Raw genomic sequence first — 21,695 nt, forward strand, 5'->3', positions numbered from 1 at the left:
GGATTGCATTGATAGCGGAGAGAGAGAAAGAGATGGTGTGAAAGGAGAGAGAGAGGAATACGCACTAAGAGAGAACTGCACATTCCCAGCTACCCCTGGCTTTCTAACCATCTATTACGCATTAGCGTGACGGCAATCAACATAAATCTAGCCGCACTGCGAATGACCGTTCACGTCGCTGCAGTAGAGAGAGGATAGGGATGCCGTTCCTGCATTTTACTTTATACGTTTATGCTCGATATGATAAAATGCTGGTTGGAACATTGTTTGAAAATGTTGATTCCTAAACTGTAATCTACTCATGATTTTCTTTGACCACAAATATGTAAAAAAAAAAAAAAAATTCTTCTTTAAATTATATTTTGAGTTGTCAGCACTTTGTTCAAATAAATGACCGTTGGACATTATTTATATTTTTGTGTGATAAGAGCCATATTTATATAGTATAAAAACAATAAAAAACTGAATACAATTCAAACTCAATCTCAATCTGAGCAGATAAATTAAAAACAAATACTGTAATAACTAATACAACTAGAAAATGGTAGATAAATGGGTGCAACTTATTCCGTAAGTTCCTTCAAATTAAAGATACCATAGTTTAAGATGGGGTTTGATTATTGTTAATTATTCCTGCTGTCCCACTACTACTTGCTACTTTTAGTTTTATTCCTCAACACAGGTTAAATGCATTATAATGACGTGTGTGTCAGAGCCAGATCTTCAGGTGTCTGCATGAACATGACGCGCGTGACTAAGGAGCAGATACAGTGATCTCCCGCTGATTGCTAATCAGACACTGATATCAGATCACACAGGGCCATCAGATTGGTTAGAGCCAGGGATAAGAGGGATGATGTCAGTCTGGTCAAACCTCTCGACAGATCTGTGCTGCAGATGCAGTGACGTGTGCGGTCCTTTGGCTTGAGTGCATGCATGTGGTGGTGTTCTTAATGCGTTGGGATGTATGATATATTACAGATGCATATTGGAGAGGTCATAGGCCACTGCTCAAGTGTTTAAGGGCCTGATAAAGCATTTAGAGCAGATCCGTTCAAATTGAGCACCTTGACCTACAGTTGTTTATGCTCCTTTATAAAATGGGAAGTTCAGACAAGATTCTAATCTTCAAAGTGATTGAAAACCATAAACAACCTACAGTTGGGCTTATGAACTATATTAATTAGCAGAATAATTGTTTGTTAATATTGCTGTTACAGCCATTTTATAAAAGCAATAATTCAAGGTTGTGCATAACAGTGGTTTTAAATAAAAGTTCTGTCATAAAACTCTAGATGGCGCAGGCTAATAGTTCCTTAACTCAAACTACTTGCAATTACATGATTCTCTAAAGGAAACAGTTGATTGGTTCCTGCTGTATCCATAGCCAATGAGCGCATGCTCAGCCTTCAAATACTTTGTTAGTATTTGCTGTAGCGTTTGCTGCACGCTTTCAAAAACTCTCCACCTTCCCCAGCTCCACCTGTATAGATCTGCTAAGGTTAATTCATGTGTACAACAGCGGCATGTTGTGTATGTACTGGCAAAAGTCCCGTTCTTGCTCTGCTGCAGGTCTATTCCGCCAAGACCAAACATCGATATTGTTATACCCATGCAAAACACTCAGAGAGTTGTCATGACAGAACTACAGTTAAGGTAAACTTACTGTACTGCAGTATCTTGTGGGCTTCTTACTACTTTCAGGACATGCTCAAACATGACCTGTATCATCTATTTGTTTAACGGCTTAATTTGAGCTTTATAACTGGATAAAATTCTCTAGTTTACTGAAGGAAAATTAGAAAGCTGACTGTGGTGCTCATGAAGCATTTGAGAGCAGGTGTTTTATATGGGCAGAAATGCATTGTGACAGCTCTGACCTCACCTGTGTCAGCTTCAGAACAGGACCAACACGGCTTAAATTAATAAAAGACACTGTGTTACACGACTACATATAATACTCACCGCATAAATGCTCCACGGGTGTGTGTGTGTGTGTTTTTACCAGCTGAGAAAGAGCGAGAGAGAGACAGAGGTGGGAAACGATGGCTCACAGAAGTGTGGAGAAACCCCAGGAGACTGAAGCTCTGTGCCTGAAGGCAGACTACAAGAGCCGGTCTCTGAAGAGTAGTTCAAACTGACTTTAATGAAAAACTCCCTTCACTCCTTATTGTGCTTGAAGATAGACTCCACAGCTGCGGAAAAATACACCTGCTCTAACACCCATCGCATGTACCGTTGATGTTTCTTCAGTTTTCTTCCATAATGGATTCAGAGTAAATATGAAATAGATGTTTCTGTATCCATGGATATACAGTATTTACGTCAGCAGTGATTCATTTGAATGTATTGTTGTTGTTTGCACCAGTTTGGCCAAGGTTGTTAACTAGTTTGACTTTTGGTTAGACCAGCATTCTCAACCAGCACATGGCCATAAAAAGCAAGCTTTGACCAGCTAGAAACTGGATTTTGTTTTGGATTTTATAACACTAGGAAATCTTTAAAACCAGCAAATGATTGCATCTTTACTTGTAGTTATTCTAAATGCCTTGAAAGTGGTCGCAGTCGTAATTTCACTTCTCACCGTTTCTATAAATGGCCAACGTGTTTACTTCCTCTGCTGGTGAAGTTTGGCCATTAAATCCAAAGAATACAAGTTAAAAACCTCCAATTCACTTGTCCAGCCAAACCCTACCTAGGTGCCGCAGATCTGCATGTCTGCTCTCTCATTCATAAAAGGCTTGTCTTTACAATAATACCCCAGTGGACTGCAAGGACTTTTCCATAAAGCAATTTCACGGGTGTAAATTACTTACTTTTATATGACAGTGACACCCTCCACCCCTCCTGCTGGAAGTGAGGCCACGCTGGGTAAAGGGTATCTGAAAGGTAGCTGCTATTATGGAAGGGATCCAAGTGATTTAACAGAACTGAAGGACAGAGGCCCTGGTGCAGAGAGAGAGATAGAATGAGAAAGAACGGAAGTAGAGATGGAGAGAGACAGAGAGAGAGACAGAGAGACCGTCCTGCAGGCTTGCCCGAGGCTCCAGGAGAAGGCAGGCAGATTAAAGAGGCCGTATTCCTTTTAAAGCCTCCAAAAGCAGCCAACGACTCCTGCACCGGAAAAAAAGAAAAGAGGGATACAGAAAGAGAAGAGCGAGGAGGGGGAGAGAGAAAGGGGTGGCTTCATTACCACTAAATCAATAACTCAAGCAGCCCCTGATTGATTTAATGGCACCGTAACTGAAAGGGGGTTAAAAAATAAGCCTCACCTGTACAGACGTGGTGCCGGGTGGAGCCGAGGGGGCCAGCACATCAAATGCAATGCAGATGAGATCAGCTTTAAAGGCAGGGGGGGAAATGTCCTGGAAACTTGTAGACAGTATAAGGGTTTAAAGGGACCGCTCAGACTCACGTGTTCACAGATAGAGGGGGGGGAATCACTGTATAAGTATGACCAGATTTAATATATTGAAACTGTATAATACTTGAAGTTGAAGTTGGTTTTAGGGAATATTTACAGCAGTTCTTTATTTTATCATCAGTTATGTCATTTCACATGCAAAATATGATGTTTTTTTCCCGAGCACTTAGAATGCTTAGATGCATTCCATGTGTACTACTGAACCCTTCCATAGACTCTCAGTAGCATGTAAACTTTGTTAAAGAGAAGGAAGGTGAGTCAAGGGCATGCCCACTGGCCACAGCGAACAAGTCAGATAAACAACTCGTGGCTTTTTGTCTCAATTTTCTGGAGTTACAGCTTAGTTTTACATTTATTGGTACAGAAAGCAGTCGGTGAACTAAAGTCAATTATCAGAGCCTTTGGGACAGCTTCTTAAACAATGCTATTAGTCTGTAATGATTTTAATTACTAGACTTATTCTTTTATAAATCATTCTTCTCAATGGACTTTTTATGGAAAGGGCTATTTGTAGCTGTAATTAAACCCAGAATCTGAATTCACTGCCGTGCTTGGATTCCGACTGTTTCTGTTGTGCAGAACAATGATTAATGCAAATTCATATTATTTGAGATCGCCATTTAGCGCTTAATTTAGCCAAAATTATGGCAACTGCCACAGTGTCTTCACATGAGTAGCCTCAGACAAGGACACAAACAGAGCCCCTAGCAAACAGTCACAGCACCCTCTGCTGGGCTTTGGAGATTAATAATGCTCATGATGTTAACACAGCATGAAATAATGGATAGGTTTGAGCTTTACCTAGGCACACTTAATGCAAATAGTATGATTATTATTAGTTGTAGTTGTAATTAAACCTGAGTATATGTATTGCTGTAAACTTTTGAAAACATATTACAATGTTCACGTTTATTCCCTTTTTTCCTCTTCCTCCACCTTTCCTTTCTTGTGTCATCTCATCTTTCTATAGTGATGAATAAAGGTCAAAGTGTGACAAAGTATTACCGCTGGATTCAGAAGAATGGAGGTTATATCTGGATCCAGTCCAGTGCCACTATTGCAATCAACGCCAAGAACGCCAATGAAAAAAACGTCATCTGGGTCAACTATGTACTGAGGTATACGAGTCTTTTACTTTGATGAAAATGCCATATCTTTAGATTTTGATTTGTTCCATCCGGCACTGTAACCAGATGAAAGTATTTCCCACTTGAGAGAGTTCGTAATAGTCTGCTCTTCTGTAAGATGACGAAGGCTAAATGCACCAGTCTTCTCAAACTGCTTTTGGGTCTGTATACGGGCTGAGAGATCATTAGAATGCTCTGTGGTTTGAGCCGCAGTGAATCAATCAGGATGTCTGGAACATTCTAGAGAAGAGAGTGAAGGATGTTTCACACTGCTCTGAATGATTCTCAGCTGGCAAAGTGAATGACTTCTATCTTCTAAATGTGTCTTTTTATGTGGTTTCTTTTTTAATGGGCAGTAATCCCGAGTACAAAGACACACCTATGGACATTGCACAGCTGCCTAACCTGCCGGAGAAAGCATCAGAGTCCTCGGAAACATCCGATTCTGAATCCGACTCCAAGGAGAATTCTGGTAGCGTACCACTCTCATCCCATTCCATTGCAAATGTGATACTATTTTCCACAAAACATTTCAGAATAAGTGGAAGGTTGCTGGTTTGATCCCCACATGGTGCAAGCCCTAAACCCATTATTATGCCCTTGAGGAGGGGACTTAAAGCCAGTTCTTCTTGCTCCATGGTTGTTGTCCCAGTTCATGGAACTGTTTTTAATTCTTTACAATCAATTAGTCTTCTAAAAAAAAAAACTATATACATAACACACTTGTCTTTTAACCAAATGCAAATGTCTCATCTGAGGGCTCTTACTGTGTAAAATATCTTCATTCCAATAATTATTGGAAATTATGTAGGACAAGGAAATGTGGTGCTTTCGCCATGTCCCTAAAACTGGTGTAAATAGTCAATTAAAACTCCACAGCCAGTTGGAGATATTAATTATACATTCCAAAAGAAGATGAAGTGAGATTCCAAAGATGGTGGAGGCTGTGAATGAACAAGGCCGGTTGACAGTCTGGGGAAAGTGCCAACATATTGGCCCCTGAGCATCTCTGCCTGCCGAGCCTTTTGCCAGCCTTCATCACAAAGGTTACAGACTGTGCCAGCTGCAGCTGGACCAAACCATGCCCTCTTCTCCTCTCAGACTCCCTACCCATCTCTACACCCCGCCTTCTCCTTCTGTCTTTCTCTGTCTCTTTATCTCTCTCCCTGTGTTTCTCTTCCAATGCAGACATGCTTTTCCTAAGGCCAGAATTTCCAATTCCCCCCCATCAAGGTCACTTGTTCTGAACAGAATTCGAGCCTTTCATGACAAAACTAATGATACATAACATCATAAACGAGTCACCAGTGGCTAATGCTGCAACCAAAACAAAGAACCGTTTATGTCCCAGGTGTAATTGTGTCCTTTTCATATATAAAAGTAATATATGTCCAACTGGAGCTCTCCCAACTATCTAAGCTTTAAATAAATACCCTTATTGTAAAACTCCTAATCATGTTTAGTGAACTATGGTTCTTGTGCAATGTACTGATAAACTATGATGTGAATGGAAACTTGTCCTCTAAACCTTTTTCTTTCTCCCAGAAGACAACGAAAACTCCAAGTCAGGTGGGAAGGGGAATCAGTCTTCTGAGAACAGTGAAGATCCAGAGAGGGAAAGTAAGAAACAGACGGGCCGGCCGCCAGAGCAAGAGATGAGACGACAGGAGGAAGGAGACAGTTCCAGCAATCCAGAAAGTCAGGACAGTGATGATAGCCTGGAACCTTCTGACTGTGAAACCGACCACAAGGAGGGCCGCTTGGGTGGTTTACACATAAAGGTAGAGCGCTATGGTGACGGCGAAGTGGAGGAATTGCAGGACTCGCCCTCCTCTTGCTCCTCCTCAGAAGAAGAGGAGGATGATGCAGAAGATATTGTGAAGGACTGCAACACTGGACGAGAGCTGACCGGGCCGGCAATGAGTAAACACCAGAAGAGAAAGAAGAGGAGGAAAAAGCAGAAATGGGATGATAGTCGCCAACGTCTCCGTCTGTCTCCCTCGGCTGCTGCCACCCCCAGCCCTGGCAGCCTGGACCCCACCCTCGGAGACCAGCCTCCCCTTCTGCTTCCACCCTCCCCGACCAGTTCCTCTGTGCTGAAGATCAAGACTGAGATGTCGGAACCTATAAACTTCGACAACGACAGCAGCATCTGGAACTACCCACCCAATCGAGAGATCTCCCGTAACGAGTCCCCCTACAGCATGACAAAAACCCACGACACCTTCCCTTCCCCCCCGCCTGCCGGCCTGCAGGTGTCCATTCCCGACTCCGTCCTCACTCCACCTGGTGCCGAGGGTGGAGGAGGCAGCAGAAAGCCCAATTTCAATGGCAACAGTAGCAGTGGCAACAATAACAGCGCCCCCACCTCCGTGTCCAGCGCAACTCCAGGCAGCTTGGTTCCTCCTTCAAGTTCAACCACCGCTGACCCGCTCTCCCCACCTCTCTCTGCCTCACCGCGGGACAAGCAGCAGGGTACGCCCACCTCCTCCAGTTCCCTGCTCTACACCAGTGATCTGGAAGCCCTGCAGAGGTTACAAGCGGGGAATGTGGTGCTTCCATTGGTGCACAGAGTAACAGGAACGCTTGCCGCCACCAGCACGGCATCCCCACGAGTCTACACCACTGGAACGATCCGATACGCCCCGGCAGATGTCAGTCTGGCCATGCAGGGCAACCTCCTGCCTAACGCCCACACTGCTGTGAACTTTGTTGATGGGCCTGGTTTCGGCATAGACCCCAAGACACCCATGGAGATGCTTTACCATCACGTGCACCGGCTCAACATGTCCACCCCCTTTGGGGCCACAGTCAGCGGAGCCGGGCTCACGCAGATGCCTGCTGCTAACGTCTTCACCACAGCAGAGGGACTCTTTTCCACGCTTCCGTTTCCCGTCTACAGCAACGGCATCCACAACACACAGACTCTGGAGCGCAAGGAGGATTAAAGCAAAACATTGAGACCATATTACTGTGTTCAACTGTGTTAAAAAGACTCTTCTGAGCAAAAAGACTGTGTCAAAGTTGGGGAAAAGTGAGATGTTCTAGCACTTTGAATTTTGAGCAATTGAGCTTGTGTAACTGAAATGAATGGTTTCTCTTTCCGTGTCTTTCTATCTTTCTATCTCTTCGACTTTCTCTTTCTTCTTTCTCGCTTCCTCACACAAGTTCTTGATGACGGTTTCTCTAAACGGACTAAACAGACTCATCTCTATTGTAAAGAGTTCCCTCTGAGCCACAGGGAATTCATAGCACTGTAGCATATGTCTTCTCTGGGGTGAAATATTTGTCCAGAGTATCTAACATCCTCATTAGGATGTCTTAAAGGTATTAGAAAAAGAAAATTGACAAGAAAAGAAACGGTTCATGTTTCTAACGGTATCTTGATGTAATCGAGATTGATGCTGATAAAAGGATGTTACCCTATTTGATGTAGTTCAAAAGGGTTTTAAGGTTCTTTCTAAAGGGGGAATAGTATTTTAGAAATAATGCTTTTTCTTCGTTTTTTATAGCTCAACTTGCAAATCATGCATTTAAAAAAGCAATTTTAGCCGGGTATTGACCTGTGAATAGAATGTTACTATAAAATCCCAGGACATGGAACAGGTCAGTGTGAGATTTCTCCAGTTCCATCATCTTTTTGCAGATCCATGGTGCTATCATTGAGTTACCCTCACTCAGCTGGCTGATGTAGGTACTGTTCCGGAACTCCAGACAAATGGCGGCTTCAGAGCTTTTCTACAGAAAAGTCAAACATCTAACAGACTTCTTTTGTTATGATTGATTTTATTATTATTATTATGTTCATCACTTACCTGTGAGCATGTGGCACATAGAGTATTTTAACTCAATCTGAATGAATCCGGAGAGAGGGATAAGCTAAAGTTTGAATTTCTTTCTATCTCTCAGTGCAACTGAGGCTAATTTTGCATCACAAACTTGAAGATGAATGTTAAACTCCAACAGGCTTAGGTCAGAGCTATTCTTAATTGTTTTGAGGATTTTTTTTTTATTATAAATTTTTGGCTTAATTGTTTACACTCCCTCTTTAGCTTACAAGCCTGGTTTCCTTTCCGAAATCAGTTTCCCTTCATCCCTTACCCCTTAAACTCTCTCTAAAAATCACATATCAAACAGAGATTGTAATAAGGACATGCATTTTCAATCAAAAAATGTGTTTTGAAAATCCACATTCCTGATTTTTATCCACTGTTGCCAAAAAAAAACTACTCTCACAGTTTGGTGTTAAAACACTGTGATTTGATGTTTAAAAAAAATCAAAAGTAATAAAACGGAAGAAAACTGTCACTTCATCCTTTGACAGCCGTCCATCAAGTCATCTATTATGCAGCGTGATAACCGTAAACTTGTACAATGTGTAAGTGTCATTGGCTGTCAGTCTCCATAGCAACTTAAGTGTGTGTTACTATATGCAGTATATACTGAGCTAATGTAGCTGTTTTGTCCTTTGTCCTCTCTGTGCTAGTCCGGGCTTGGACGGGGAAACATTTGTTCTCCTTCCTGCCCCCTTGCAGTCTTAGTGAACCAGTGGAGGTTAGTGGATTTTGTGTGGTGGCCTTCCAATGTAGTGTCACCTTTTTTGCTGCTTCCTTTTTGTATGTATTACTTTTTTCTGTTTCTGCTATTGCTTTGCTGTTGTGTAGTCTACAGACCTCTCTCTCTTCTCAGAGATAAAAGACTCTAAACTAGCTCAAAGGTTTAAGGAGCCATTTTTTTGCCACTGAGGTATTCTGGGATTGCAGTTTCCAGCCCAAACGTGATGAGGAATAAAAAAACTGAAGTAGCATTTAGCAGACTGGAACCTTAAAAGCCTCAGATGTGAAACATTCCCAGAGTCCCTTGTGCTTCTCTTGTGCATTGGGTGTATTTCATTGGTTTCCACCAAACCTGTTGACTTCAATGACCCTGCAACTCACAGGAAGAAAAAAAAAAAAAGATGACCGTAGTATTTCAGGACAATAAACAATTTTAAAGATTTCTAAAGAGATGAAAAAAGTATTTCGCACTATAAAATCTATTTTTATAGGTGTTTTGGAAATGCATGTTTACTAAGTTGATTGTTTGGTTTACTTGATTTTGTTCGGTCCAGCGGCTTTGTCGATGTTTAGTGTTTTTTAGTCTGTCCGGCAAAGGGAAGGGGGGCCTTCGTCTTTTTACCTGAATCAGGCTTCCCCCCGACATCAGGAAACTTGTGTCTGTGGTTTCTGTGAAGACGTGTTGTTACTCAAACCCAGGTCATGATATTAATGTTTTTAAAAATGACAATAACGGGGCTCGCTGTCTGAGCGGTTGCAGGAGAGCTTGGCGTCGCTGCTGCAAAGTTAACAGGATCCTAGATTTTAGCATTTTGTACGTAGAGCAGAAGTGGTCAGGACGGGGGTTTGGTGACAGCTCCAAAAACAGACACTGTGGACCAGGAAATACACCCATATGTTACTAACAGAACAGCCGGGCGAGCTGTCTCAATGTATCTGTGTTGTGTCAAAATGATTGCTGGTGATTTAATCTTAAACTAATCTCAGCTGCTGTCAGATAAATAGTGTTTAAAATTACAATATGAGAAATCACTTCATTTACCTGTGAAGACTGTGTCTGTGTTTTTAACTATTTCTTGTACAATTATACAGATTCTTTTATGAGGAACTTGGTGCCAAGTAGAAGAATATGGGAGAAAGGGGATTCTCTTAGTATCAGTGTTAACAGTGTTATAAATTCTAAGTACAAACAAATTAAAATATTAAAAAGAGAAAACTATGGTACATTTTGATTTTGTTTTTTGTTTTCAGAGGAAAAAAAGACAAAAAGCAACTAACTGAAGCTAACTTTGAGTGCCTGGCTTATTTTTTTGGAAACACATTTTTTGTTCATTTACCATGAATAATGCTGCAATTCAAAAATGTACATACTTCATTTTACAACAGGGTTATTTTATACTTTTGTAGGTTTTCATCAGTTAAAGCGACATGTCATACATGGTTGTCTTTCTGTAACACAGTTTTTTTACCATCTTACAGGTGCCATATTCATAATAAACTTTTCTTGGATTTGTTACTATCTGGCATCATTTCTTTTACATTCTGTTCATCATAAGTGAATGCCGAACATCAATGATTATTCTTTGCGTTCCTACTTTCCTGCCTCTTTATGTTTGTTCTTTTCCCTCCTATGTTTTTCTCCCGGTCTTTAGTTTTGGTTAATGTAGTCAAAGCCTTTTTAGTTACCTACAGGTTTCAGGTAAGGGAATATCAAAATATTCCCATGTAGCCCTGCTGACTTTTGCTTCCACACACAATAAATGGCAATCCAGTGCACTTGTGCCAGGGCCGACATGTTTTAGCAGTGGCTGAGTAAATCTCCTTTACGTTGGACAGATTCTCACGGGTATTTCTGATGTTTTTCCACCTCACGGTATCTTCACCAGGTTTTCAATTAGCAGGAATATTTCAATCTGTGTCTTCTATTATACTGATCTCACTGTAACTTCCTACGGCAAAGCTAAATAAAAGGGGAAAATGCTTCCTTTAAAAAAAAGTGTTTTACTTTAGATGTTTTTTCCACAATGTTAGGTCCTGGTCTGACACAACTTTATTGATCAGATGTTGTTGAAACACCATTTTCAACCCAATTCATTTCCGTAATGTGATGAATTTCCAAGTGAAACAGGATATTCATAAAGAAAACTGGTTTGGAGTGAAGGGGTTTTATTTAATCCATTGGGAATTGATTGGATTGTGCAAAGTGGACAAGGTTGGCTTTGAAGAGGGGTAAAAACTATTTTTTTCAGTGGCAGTATGAGCCATTTATTTTTTATGAAAGAAAGATTATGAAGATATTTATCTCTTTGGATTAACATGCGACAATATATTGTTCACAACATGACCAGAAACACGCAAGAAGGTTAATTTTGATTTCATGTTGACTTTATGTAACGAGTAAGATTACTACTAAAATTATTCATACTATTTCTCCAGCACATGTATACTGTGCACAGTAATGTTCTTGTCCCACAATGCAATGTGCTTTGACCTCCCATTGTCATTCAGCATCAGAGTCTGATATTATTTGTTATAAATTATTAATCTGTGCACATCATTACGGTTTAAAAATGAATGTGTCCTGTAATCTTTAATCAAAATGACTTCCCCTCCCTCTTGAAGCATCATCTCTTCTCTGATGATGCGTTTACTGACATGAAGGCGGGGCAACCTGTCACTCACATGGGATCCACCAATAGCAAACCTCAACCATCCAATCAATTCCGCATGGACAAAATCAAGTCCCACCCTACATATTTTCTTGTTTGTGAAGCCGATTCACTCGGATATACACGTCACAATAGGGAAGAAAAGACTATCGCAACTTCTGCATCATCCGGGTATAAAGTGCACTTTTTCTTTTTGGAGTTTCTCGCACTATTTATACTAAAAAAAAAAGCATGAATCGTGCATATGTTTGCAAATTGGGATGCATAGTTTTTAATTTCCAAGATAATAACTGGATGCCATTCACATGCAACACAATGAGCTCATTTCAATAACACTAATGTTTGAAACACTTACACTGGAATAATACCACTTTTTTTCTTAAGTGTAGACAGTAGTGTATTCGGTACATATAAGCTAGTGTTCCACTCCGAACACAGCTTTTGTTCAATGCTAAGTAACAGTGAAACTCAATCTTCCTTTTTTCCTTCACAGTTTCTGTGTCTCATATATACACCTTTCCTCTTTGCCCTGTTTTTCTCTCTTGTTCTTTCCCTTCTCCCTGCTGCATATCTTTCTCCACTGACTTCAGGCACTGAGGGGGAGGTCACCGCTGAAGCCCACTGAAGAAATCCTACCAACTTTAAATATTTTACGCAATTTTAAATGAAGCCCATGAATGATAGATCACAGCAGAGAGAGAGAGAGAGAGAGAGGTGTGTGTGTGTGTGTGTGTGTGTGTGTGTGTGTGTGTGTGTGTGTGTGTGTGTGTGTGTGTGTGTGTGTGTGTGTGTGTGTGTGTGTGTGTGTGTGTGTGTGTGTGTGGAGGAGGTGAAAAAGCCCAAACCTGAATCCTCCCTAATGATTAGGAGCTGTCCATCTCCACTATACAGTCCTTACTGGAGTTTATATAGCAAAGAGCCTCTTATTAGGGCAGCTACAGGTCCTTCAACACTTATATGAATATGAAATATGAACTCTCTCATCTACATAGGTCTATGATCAAAAGCAGGTTTTACATTTGATTTTACTTGAGTAGAGACAGGCATGCCATGGTTTGACATTGCAGATATAAATAAAGACAGGCATGGGTGGATGAATAGATTTTCATATATGATTACTTTACAAGTACTCATATATCTAATCTGTATAGTAGATGTATGTTTTTGAGGAGTTTTTTCATTTTTAATTCAGCCTAAATCTTAGAGCCACAGATTTCCATCGGAGCTGTGAAATCCAGTGTGGCAAGAGTGTCATCTAGTGGCTACAGTCAGTAACAACATCTGAGGAGCTGCTTTGTTTTCAATGGAGATCTTCTGTACTTCTGAGTAAAGGAACGGAGACCTCTTGTGAATGGCGGGATCTATCATCAGTCTTTTCTGAGACAATCATACTGTTTATCTAAAAAAAAAAACAATGCAGGTTTGGTAGGAAAATGCCAGTGACCCATGTCTTGAGCATTTAAAAATATGCAGATTGTGTCAGAGTTTATGCTGGATTTGATGCGCAAATCATATTGTTTTCACATTGGACAAATAATACAAAGTGTGAAAAATACAAAGTATTTTTCTGCCATTATTACTCAACACAGAAGTATACAGAAGATCCCTGTTGGAAGAAGAAGAAAAAGCTCTTTGTGTGTCATTACTGATTGTAACCACTAGATGTCCCTCTTGCCACACTGTGGCTTTCACAGTTCAGGTTAAAAGCATCTGGTCATATAAGGTATGAACGGAAAAACAAAAAAATTAAATCAAACAAGTCAACATAAAGTAGGCTACTTATCTAAGATTACGTTTTAATAGTATTTTCGCGTTGTGACCGCGGAATTAAAACATTTAAGATGTATCCATGCCATGGCATGCACACTTAGACTGTCGCTTGCATTTAAAGTCCCCCTGTGGTGAAAATCAAGCTTTCAATGTTATTTGTATGTCTATGTGGTGTTTTTAATATGCTTTAAGACAAACCATGAGCAAATTCATGTCAACAACATTGCTGAGTATTTTCTCCTTAAAGCTGCAGTGAACCAAACAGTCTCAAAAACACAGTTTGAAATCGTTGGTGTTTCTGACATCACAAACTACCTTTTAACCAATCACGAGTGATCATCAACAAGTGGATCTCTGAGCTGGAGTTGGTGGAGGTGGGGCTAATTTGCATATTCATAGACCATATACTTAATAAGGAAAGGGTGTAGTTACATTTAAGCTATTTTAAGGCATGAAGAAATCCAAATATGTTTAAATATGTCATGATATGACAAATATGTCGCAATGACCCTGAAATTCTTGTTTTGCTAAATTAAGCAGATCTTTAGGCTAACGTATGAACATTTCCCCACAATGTTTAAATTAAAAAAATATATATTGGTTGATTATCCACAGCAGGAGGGTCAGGACTTCAGAGGAATGAATTAAATGATTCATGAATGTGATAACTTTGTAGGCTATCACCTTAAAGTTTTTATAATACATGCGTTTATAAGTAGGCTAATTGAAATAACATTAGACACACTTATAGTTAAAGGTGTAATTGGTTTGTATAAGCCATGCCGGGTACAGTTGTATGGCAACTAAAATAAATGTAAAATGATTTAAATAACAAAAAAATTAATTTCATAATTTAAATAACATGGCAGACACAATAGTGCACAAAAATTGGTCGGTCAAAATCGAGGGAGCGAGGGTCTGTCCATATAAACTTCCCTCGTCCACTTCACGAAGTAGAACGCACTTCAAAATGGCGGCAGGGATTCCCCCCAGGGGAAGTGCTTAGGGAAGTTCGCAAGTGCGTGTCTAAAAGTGGACTGGAACGCAGCCAGAGTGTGCACGGATCCACACTTCGAAAGTCTACCGGAAATAGTAGATCATCCATGGACTTTTGACATACTTTTTTCAACATACTATGCTTTGGGATTCACTTGTTCTAATCTCACATATTACGTCAGATGGATAGTATGGACATTGAATGCAGGGCATCTCTGATTGAAAGCGTCAAAAAGGTTCGGAATATCAAGCGGAAAGCGCGGGAAGTAGCCAATCGCTGTGACGTTAGTGACGTCTGTCTTGAGCGTTTAAAAATATGCAGATTGTGCCAGAGTTTATCACTTATAATTCATATTATTTACACATTGGACGCTTTGCAGTTATTACATGTTATATTGCAGTTTGGATGCTTTCATTGGGATTATACTGGCAGGGTTTACAAAAGTTAACAAAAAGTTAGAAAATTGACAGCATATCTTTACATAAGACATTTGGAATCAAAGATTTCCTCTTGATACTTGACTTTTTTTATAATTGTTTCAGTAGCAATATATAATGTCGCACAAGATAAGAGATACAACCTACAGAAGAACAAGGCTATCTGGACCAATAATCTAATGTTTCAGCAATCACATAGAAGAAGTGGAAGTGTGCTTTTAGAAGAATAGAAGAAAAGTGCAGAATGCCACTCCAAATGCAAATAATTGGATTAGTTTCTTGGAGCAGAAATCAAAGGAAGAAAGGAGCGAATAGTGGAACTTTCCATATATAAGTCACAAAATTATGGAGGAATAAATAGAATTTTCTAGATAAATTTATTCATTTACAAAAGAGTTACAGGCTATTTTAACAACAATCTTAGAGACACTGTATGCATTGAAATAGATTGATACTTTTGTTAAAACACTGTAGAAAATGAGAATACAGGATGGCCCGATACCGATACCAGTATCGGGTATCTGCCCGATACTGAGCTCATGTACTCGTACTCGTACTCGTAAAAGCGCCCCGATACCAACAACCGATACCAGGCAGCGTGTGTACAGTGTTTGTGTCCAGACAAAGAAGCACTGACAACAGAAAGTATAATGGGGATAAAAAAGAAGGCTGTCTATGAAGTAAATGTATCATATTAGTGAAATATTAAACTAAATATAGTAACGCCTATAGTTGTGGTGCGCGAGCTGATAAGAGAAAAACGCGCAGTGGATTGAGCGCGCCGCGGCACCGAAGCGCGAGCTGGTCGAGCGCATCAGACGTCAGTGGAAAGTTTGTAGTTCAGTCGGATGTCAATGGCAAAGAAAGTAAAACGAGGCATGTAGCTTATTATTAACATTAACTGACCAGAGAGAGAGAGAGAGAGAGAGCACTTCTGTTGAATGCTCTGGATTGCTGATCGTTCACTCGGCACGTATATTTGGATTACAACTAAATCGTATATGTAAGTAAAACATGAACTGTTACCTTATTTATGTTTAACGACATTATTACAGGACATTTGCAGGTCAAGAAGTTCCATGAACTTCAAACACCCAAAGCGCGCACCCCGAAAACCATCGCCTCAGACAGCGCGCGAACACTGAGTGGAATTATTTCACTATTGCGCTTGTAAGGATGAATTCACACAAAACTATGTAAAAACGCCTGTCTTGGCGAGTATCCTAGTAAACAAAGTATATTATATGTCAAGTGAACGTAGACAGTATAATTCAAATGGGGTCCGTGCGTTCGGTCTTAAAGGGGCAGCAGTTGAATTAATCTGCTGCTGTGTTTTAATGTTAACCAGACAAAGGATTATCTCTTGACTAAATAGGCTACCTTTTTTTGTAACTTCACAAAAAGATCCATCTATATTTAATTTATACAGTAATGAATATGCAGTGCATTAAATATATTTGATGAACAAATTAAGTTTACATTTAATAAACAAATATGATTTGACATTCTTTTGGTTTCTCTACCAATGCATTTAAAAATGACAAATGCATGAATTAAATTAATTGAAAATAAAAATACAGGTATCGGTTACGGTATCGGTATCGGCAAGTACCAAAAATGAAAGTATCGGTATCGGACTCGGCCTGGAAAAAGTGGTATCGGGCCATCCCTAAGTAAAATAAATTTATTTAGATAAATATACAGTAGTGGCCAAAAGTCATGTCCAGAGGGAATATTTGTTTCTATTGGGATGCACCAATTATAACATTTTGGCCGATACCACTAACCGATAATTCTTTATTTGAAAGCAGACAAATGATATATAGGCAGATAAATCTAAATCCAAGTTTTTATATAATTGTTGAGGGCCTGATTACAAAAACAAAAGTCTCACCATTAAAATCCATGTCTCAAGCACACAATTATAATGATGTTCTCATTATAATGTTATATAGCCTCGCCTTTATGACAAACTAGCCTATATCTTTCTTTTTTGAAGTGATTTCAATCAATTCAAAACCATCATGGCAAACAGTGTGCATCTGGGGTGTCTCAGCTGAAGGAAATAATACATTATTTATTGGATTTAATATATATATATATTAGGGCCGGGACTTTAACGCGTTAATTAAGATTAATTAATTACACAAAAAATAACGCGTACATTTTTTTTAACGCATTTTAACCGCACTTATTTTTGCACCGCGGAACGTTTCTCACTGGATGAGTTTAGGCGGACCGATTATACTGGAGCACCAATAGCGTTCATAACCGTCTATGTTCATAACTTGATAACTTCAGACAACAACAAACCACAGTGAACATGAACAAAGAAGCTGACGAGACCGCTTTGGTTGGCCCCGTGGATGGGACATTTTGTTATAAAAAACGAACGGATGGAAGTGTCGATAAGAGCGTGGTTGTGTGCAAGCTATGCAACAAGGAATTCGGAACGGCTATTGCTACACTTAATGGCAAAAATAGCACTGGTCTGCTAGACTTGGTTGAACAAAAATAAACAATATTTTGTTGCTTAAGCTTGTATTCAGTCATTATTCAATGGTATACTAAAAATCCATGTGAAAAAAATTACTTCTCACTGTTCTCAGGTCAAATATTTATATGCGATTAAAATGCGATTAATTTCGATTAATTAATTACAAAGCCTCTAATTAATTAGATAAAAAAATTTAATCAAGTCCCGGCCCTAATATATATATATATATCGGCCAAAAAAATAATAATTATTGGGCCGATAACGATGACATTAAAAAAGAACATATCGGCTGTATGCAAATTTTCATACATGTTTTAATTTAAACAGTAGGCTAAACTTGCCAAAACAATAACACCATTTTCTTTCAAAAGCACCATTTCTAAAAGTAAATTTGTATTTGTGCCTATAATGTTTTTTAGGGGCCAAGCACAGAATGTGCGTAGGCACCTATTGTATCTGTTCCCGTACCAAAAATAATTCTTCTTCTTCTTCCGCTCTGGGAGTCTATGGCAGCCCATAGAACCGATAGCAGGAAAGTTGTAATGGTTTGACATTCGGATAGAGGACAGTCCCAACATTAAATACACCAGTTTTGGTGTGTCTAAGTCATTCCCTCTAGCGCCACCAACTGTCCAAAGTTTCACTCATGTTTATTCTAATAACTTTTGAACCACAAGGGCTAGAAACAAAATATTTTTTCCCTCTGATTCCTGACCTCGTGACGATTCGATTGCACCCAATGACGTCATTTTGCGCCATGAAAAGTTTTCCGCCATTTTGAATTTTCCGAAAAAGCTACTTTTTCGAACTCCTCCTAGGCCGTTGCTCCAATTTCCATGAAAATTGAATCAGATCATCTACAGACCATGCCAAGAAAAAGTTATGGAATTCAAGTTGATTCGCTTAGCAATTTTCGAAAAAACCCACAAACAAATTTTACGTAGCGCTTGCGAAAACAGACGTAAGACTGTATCTCCGCAACGCTTTGTTGTATTCAGACCAAATTTGCCACATGTCATCACAAGCATGACCTGAGGCTACATGCTGTGTTTCGGCGCAGCGCCACCTACTGGTCCGGAGATATGAAAAATGGCTATTTTTGCTTATAACTTCTGAACAATTTGCCCAAAAATCATCAAATTGGTCTCGTTAGATTCAGGCCAACATGCTGAGTCGACTGATATCCAATTTTACCATGTCGGCCATTTTGGCTGTCGGCCATTTTGAATTTTGTGCTAAAATGCTGTATTTTAAGAACGCATGAATGGATTGTTACGAAACATGGTATGGGTCATCAGCACGATGCCCTGAAGGAGCGTGAGAAGTTTCGAAACAGCGCCACCTTGTGGTCAAAAGTTATAACAACATTTCCAAAAAGGCTAATAACCTTTGAATACATCTGCCTATTGAAATGCCACTGGTCTCAATAGATTCGCTGGGTCACGCTGAGAACATAGATACCAAGTCTGACATATTTGGCCGAACTTCCTGTCCGCCATCTTGATTTTCAGTCAAAACCTACTTTGTCGAACTCCTCCTAGACCGTTTGTCCGATTTTCACCAAAATCGAATCGTATCATCTCCACACTGTACCGACAAAAAGTTATGGAATTCGTGTTGATTCGTCAAACCGTTCTCAAATACCGCGCAAACAAATTTTACGTTGTGCTACAGCTACAGATTTAGTGCAAAAGTACTACATCGCCCATAACTCCTAGACTCCGTTTGTCCTAGACTCAAGTGTCTTACACCACTGTGATCCCTGGCTCAAGGCGGACAACATGGCTATCTCCAATTTCGATTTAGGCCAGAAACATTTTCTGCTATGTCGAATTTTGTCCGAAACCTACTTTTGCAAACTAGTCCTAGGTTTTTCACCAGATCGGAACCAAACCAGTCTAGGACATTTCTCTGGACTCTCTAGATCAATAATTATCGGAAAAAAAGTTGAACTTTTGCATTTGGGTGGCTGTAACAGGGTCATTTAGAAAAGGGGCGTGGCAAAACACACTAAAAAGCCTATAAATCCCAAATGAATACTCAGAACTTCACCAAAATTGATGAGCATATGTGTCAGAACATGGTGAGGAAGCATGCAGAGTTTCATGGAAATCGGACCATAGGTGGCGCTATAACTGGCAAAAAGCCTTCATTCTTATTAGGGGTTCAAGCATGAAATGCTGAAACCCTATTGTAATTAAGGATTCGTAAAACGCATCGTGCAGGCCAAACCGTAAGGCCTAGAGACGTGAAACCTGGCCAGATGGTAGGCCTCAATTTGGGGACAACCTATCAGAGTATGACCCGAATGGCCCATAGGTGGCGCTACAGCAACCAAAAGTTCTAAATTGCTCACAACTCTTAGATCGTTTGTCCCAGGATCAAGTGCCCCATATGGTTGGAATCCTTGGCTCAAGGCGGACAAAATGGCTATCTCCGATTTCAATTAAGGCCAGACAAATTTTCTGCTATGTCGAATTTTGTCCAAAACCTACTTTTGCGAACTAGTGCCTGGTTTTTCGCCCGATCGGAGCCAAACCAGTCTAGAACATTTCTCTGGACTCTCTCGATCAATAGTTTTTGAAAAAAAAGTAGAATTTTCATGAAAATTCGAAATTTCACGAAAATTTTACCAGATCATCTCCAGACCATGACGACAAAAAGTTATGGAAATCAAGTTGATTCGAATAACCGTTCTCGAATACCGCGCAAATAAATTTTACGTAGCGCTTTGCGCAAACAGACGTAAGGCTGTATCTCCACAACGCTTTATCGGATTCAGACCAAATTTGGTACATGTCATCACAAGCATGACCTGAGGCTACACCTTTCGGCGCAGCGCCACCTACTGGTCCAGAGATATGAAGAATTTATGTTTTTGCTTATAACTTCAGAACGGTTTGTCCAAAAATCACAAAAGTGGTCTTGTTAGATTCAGGGCGTCATACTGAGTTGACTGATATCCAATTTTCCCATATCGGCCATTTTGGCTGTCGGCCATTTTGAATTATGTGCTAAAATGCTGTATTTTACGAACACATGAACGTATCGTTACGAAACTCAGTATGGGTCATCAGTACAACGCCCTAAAGGTACTCAAAAGATTATGAGACAGCGCCACCTTTTGGTCAAAAGTTATAATTAAATTTCCAAAAATGCTAATAACTTTCGAATAAATTTGCCTTTTAATGACACTGATCTCAATAGATTCCTTGGGTTATGCTGAACACATACAGTGTTTCCGCTACATTCATTCTGCCGTGGTAGGCCGCCACACCAAAAATCCTCCCGCCACGGCTGCAGCTTCTCAGTGAGCTCCGATATTGTGCATACTATTGCGTTATTGTTAAGCGGCATAAAAAACATGTAAAGTACCATAACGTTTTTGTGCACTATATTCCAAGGCTTCTAAAGTCATTCGATACCATAATGTGAGGTAAAAAATAATATTTAAGTCGTTAGTTAAAGTTAATGGAAACTCATCTCTCCTCAGTCATTCTCCATTCAGCATTCAAACAGCGCATCACATTCGGTTACGACCGCTACGTCAGTAATACGATGACACTCTCGCCAAGATCAAAGTTCCCATTATTATACTTTATTTGTAGATAAAGGTCTATGTATGGTTTGCATTCAATTACTTTATCTTGCTGGAGTTTATTGCGCATTCTAAATCATATTCCTTTTTCCCGGGTGTCTGTAAGATTAACTTACAGCACTGGAGTAGAGAGCACTATGAATTCTTCTTCATGCGCACTGTAACTGAAATTTAAAACTGCTCAAACTGTTGCATAGATTAGATATAATACACTAAGCATCAAATATCTCTTAGCTTTGTGCTTTGAACTTTTCAATGTAGCGCACTGTGACTTTGCGTTGCTTCAAGTGCATCATTCGGCGCACGGGATGCGCATAATCGCTTTGCCGCTCTAAATTAGAGCCTTTCATATTAAAATTAAGGCTGGGCAAAAACTTTTTTTTTGTTAGATTAATCGGTTTTTTAAATGTGGTCTATTCAAAATCGATTCTCAAAGGTTACGAATTGATTTTTTTTTCCATATTTATTTATCTATCACCCAAAAGCCAGTATTAGTTTGCACTTCATATAGGCTTGCAGCCTCCATGTTACAGCTAATGCTGTGAGATTTTATGTTAGTTTTATCTTAACATAAAATAACCTGATCCTGTTTGATCAAGGCATGAGACTGTTCTGACTTT

General features: G+C 39.8%; 1 protein-coding gene across 4 annotated transcripts in view; it reads left to right on the forward strand.

Annotated features, from left to right (window-relative positions):
* Positions 1-10,618, forward strand: part of npas3 (neuronal PAS domain protein 3) — a 295,848-nt gene extending 285,230 nt beyond the window's left edge. For 2 of the 4 annotated variants that reach the window (XM_079634098.1, XM_079634099.1), the window contains 3 exons: positions 4,395-4,542; positions 4,908-5,023; positions 6,097-10,618. In XM_079634098.1, coding sequence (XP_079490224.1) covers positions 4,395-4,542; positions 4,908-5,023; positions 6,097-7,499 — 1,667 coding nt within the window. In that variant the 3' untranslated portion in view covers positions 7,500-10,618. The remainder of the gene's footprint in view (positions 1-4,394; positions 4,543-4,907; positions 5,024-6,096) is intronic. The other 2 variants (XM_079634100.1, XM_079634101.1) reach the window with 1 other exon arrangement.
* Positions 10,619-21,695: the final 11,077 nt, after the last annotated feature.

Source organism: Phoxinus phoxinus, assembly GCF_949152265.1.
Source record: "Phoxinus phoxinus genome assembly, chromosome: 13".
Taxonomy (NCBI): domain Eukaryota; kingdom Metazoa; phylum Chordata; class Actinopteri; order Cypriniformes; family Leuciscidae; genus Phoxinus; species Phoxinus phoxinus.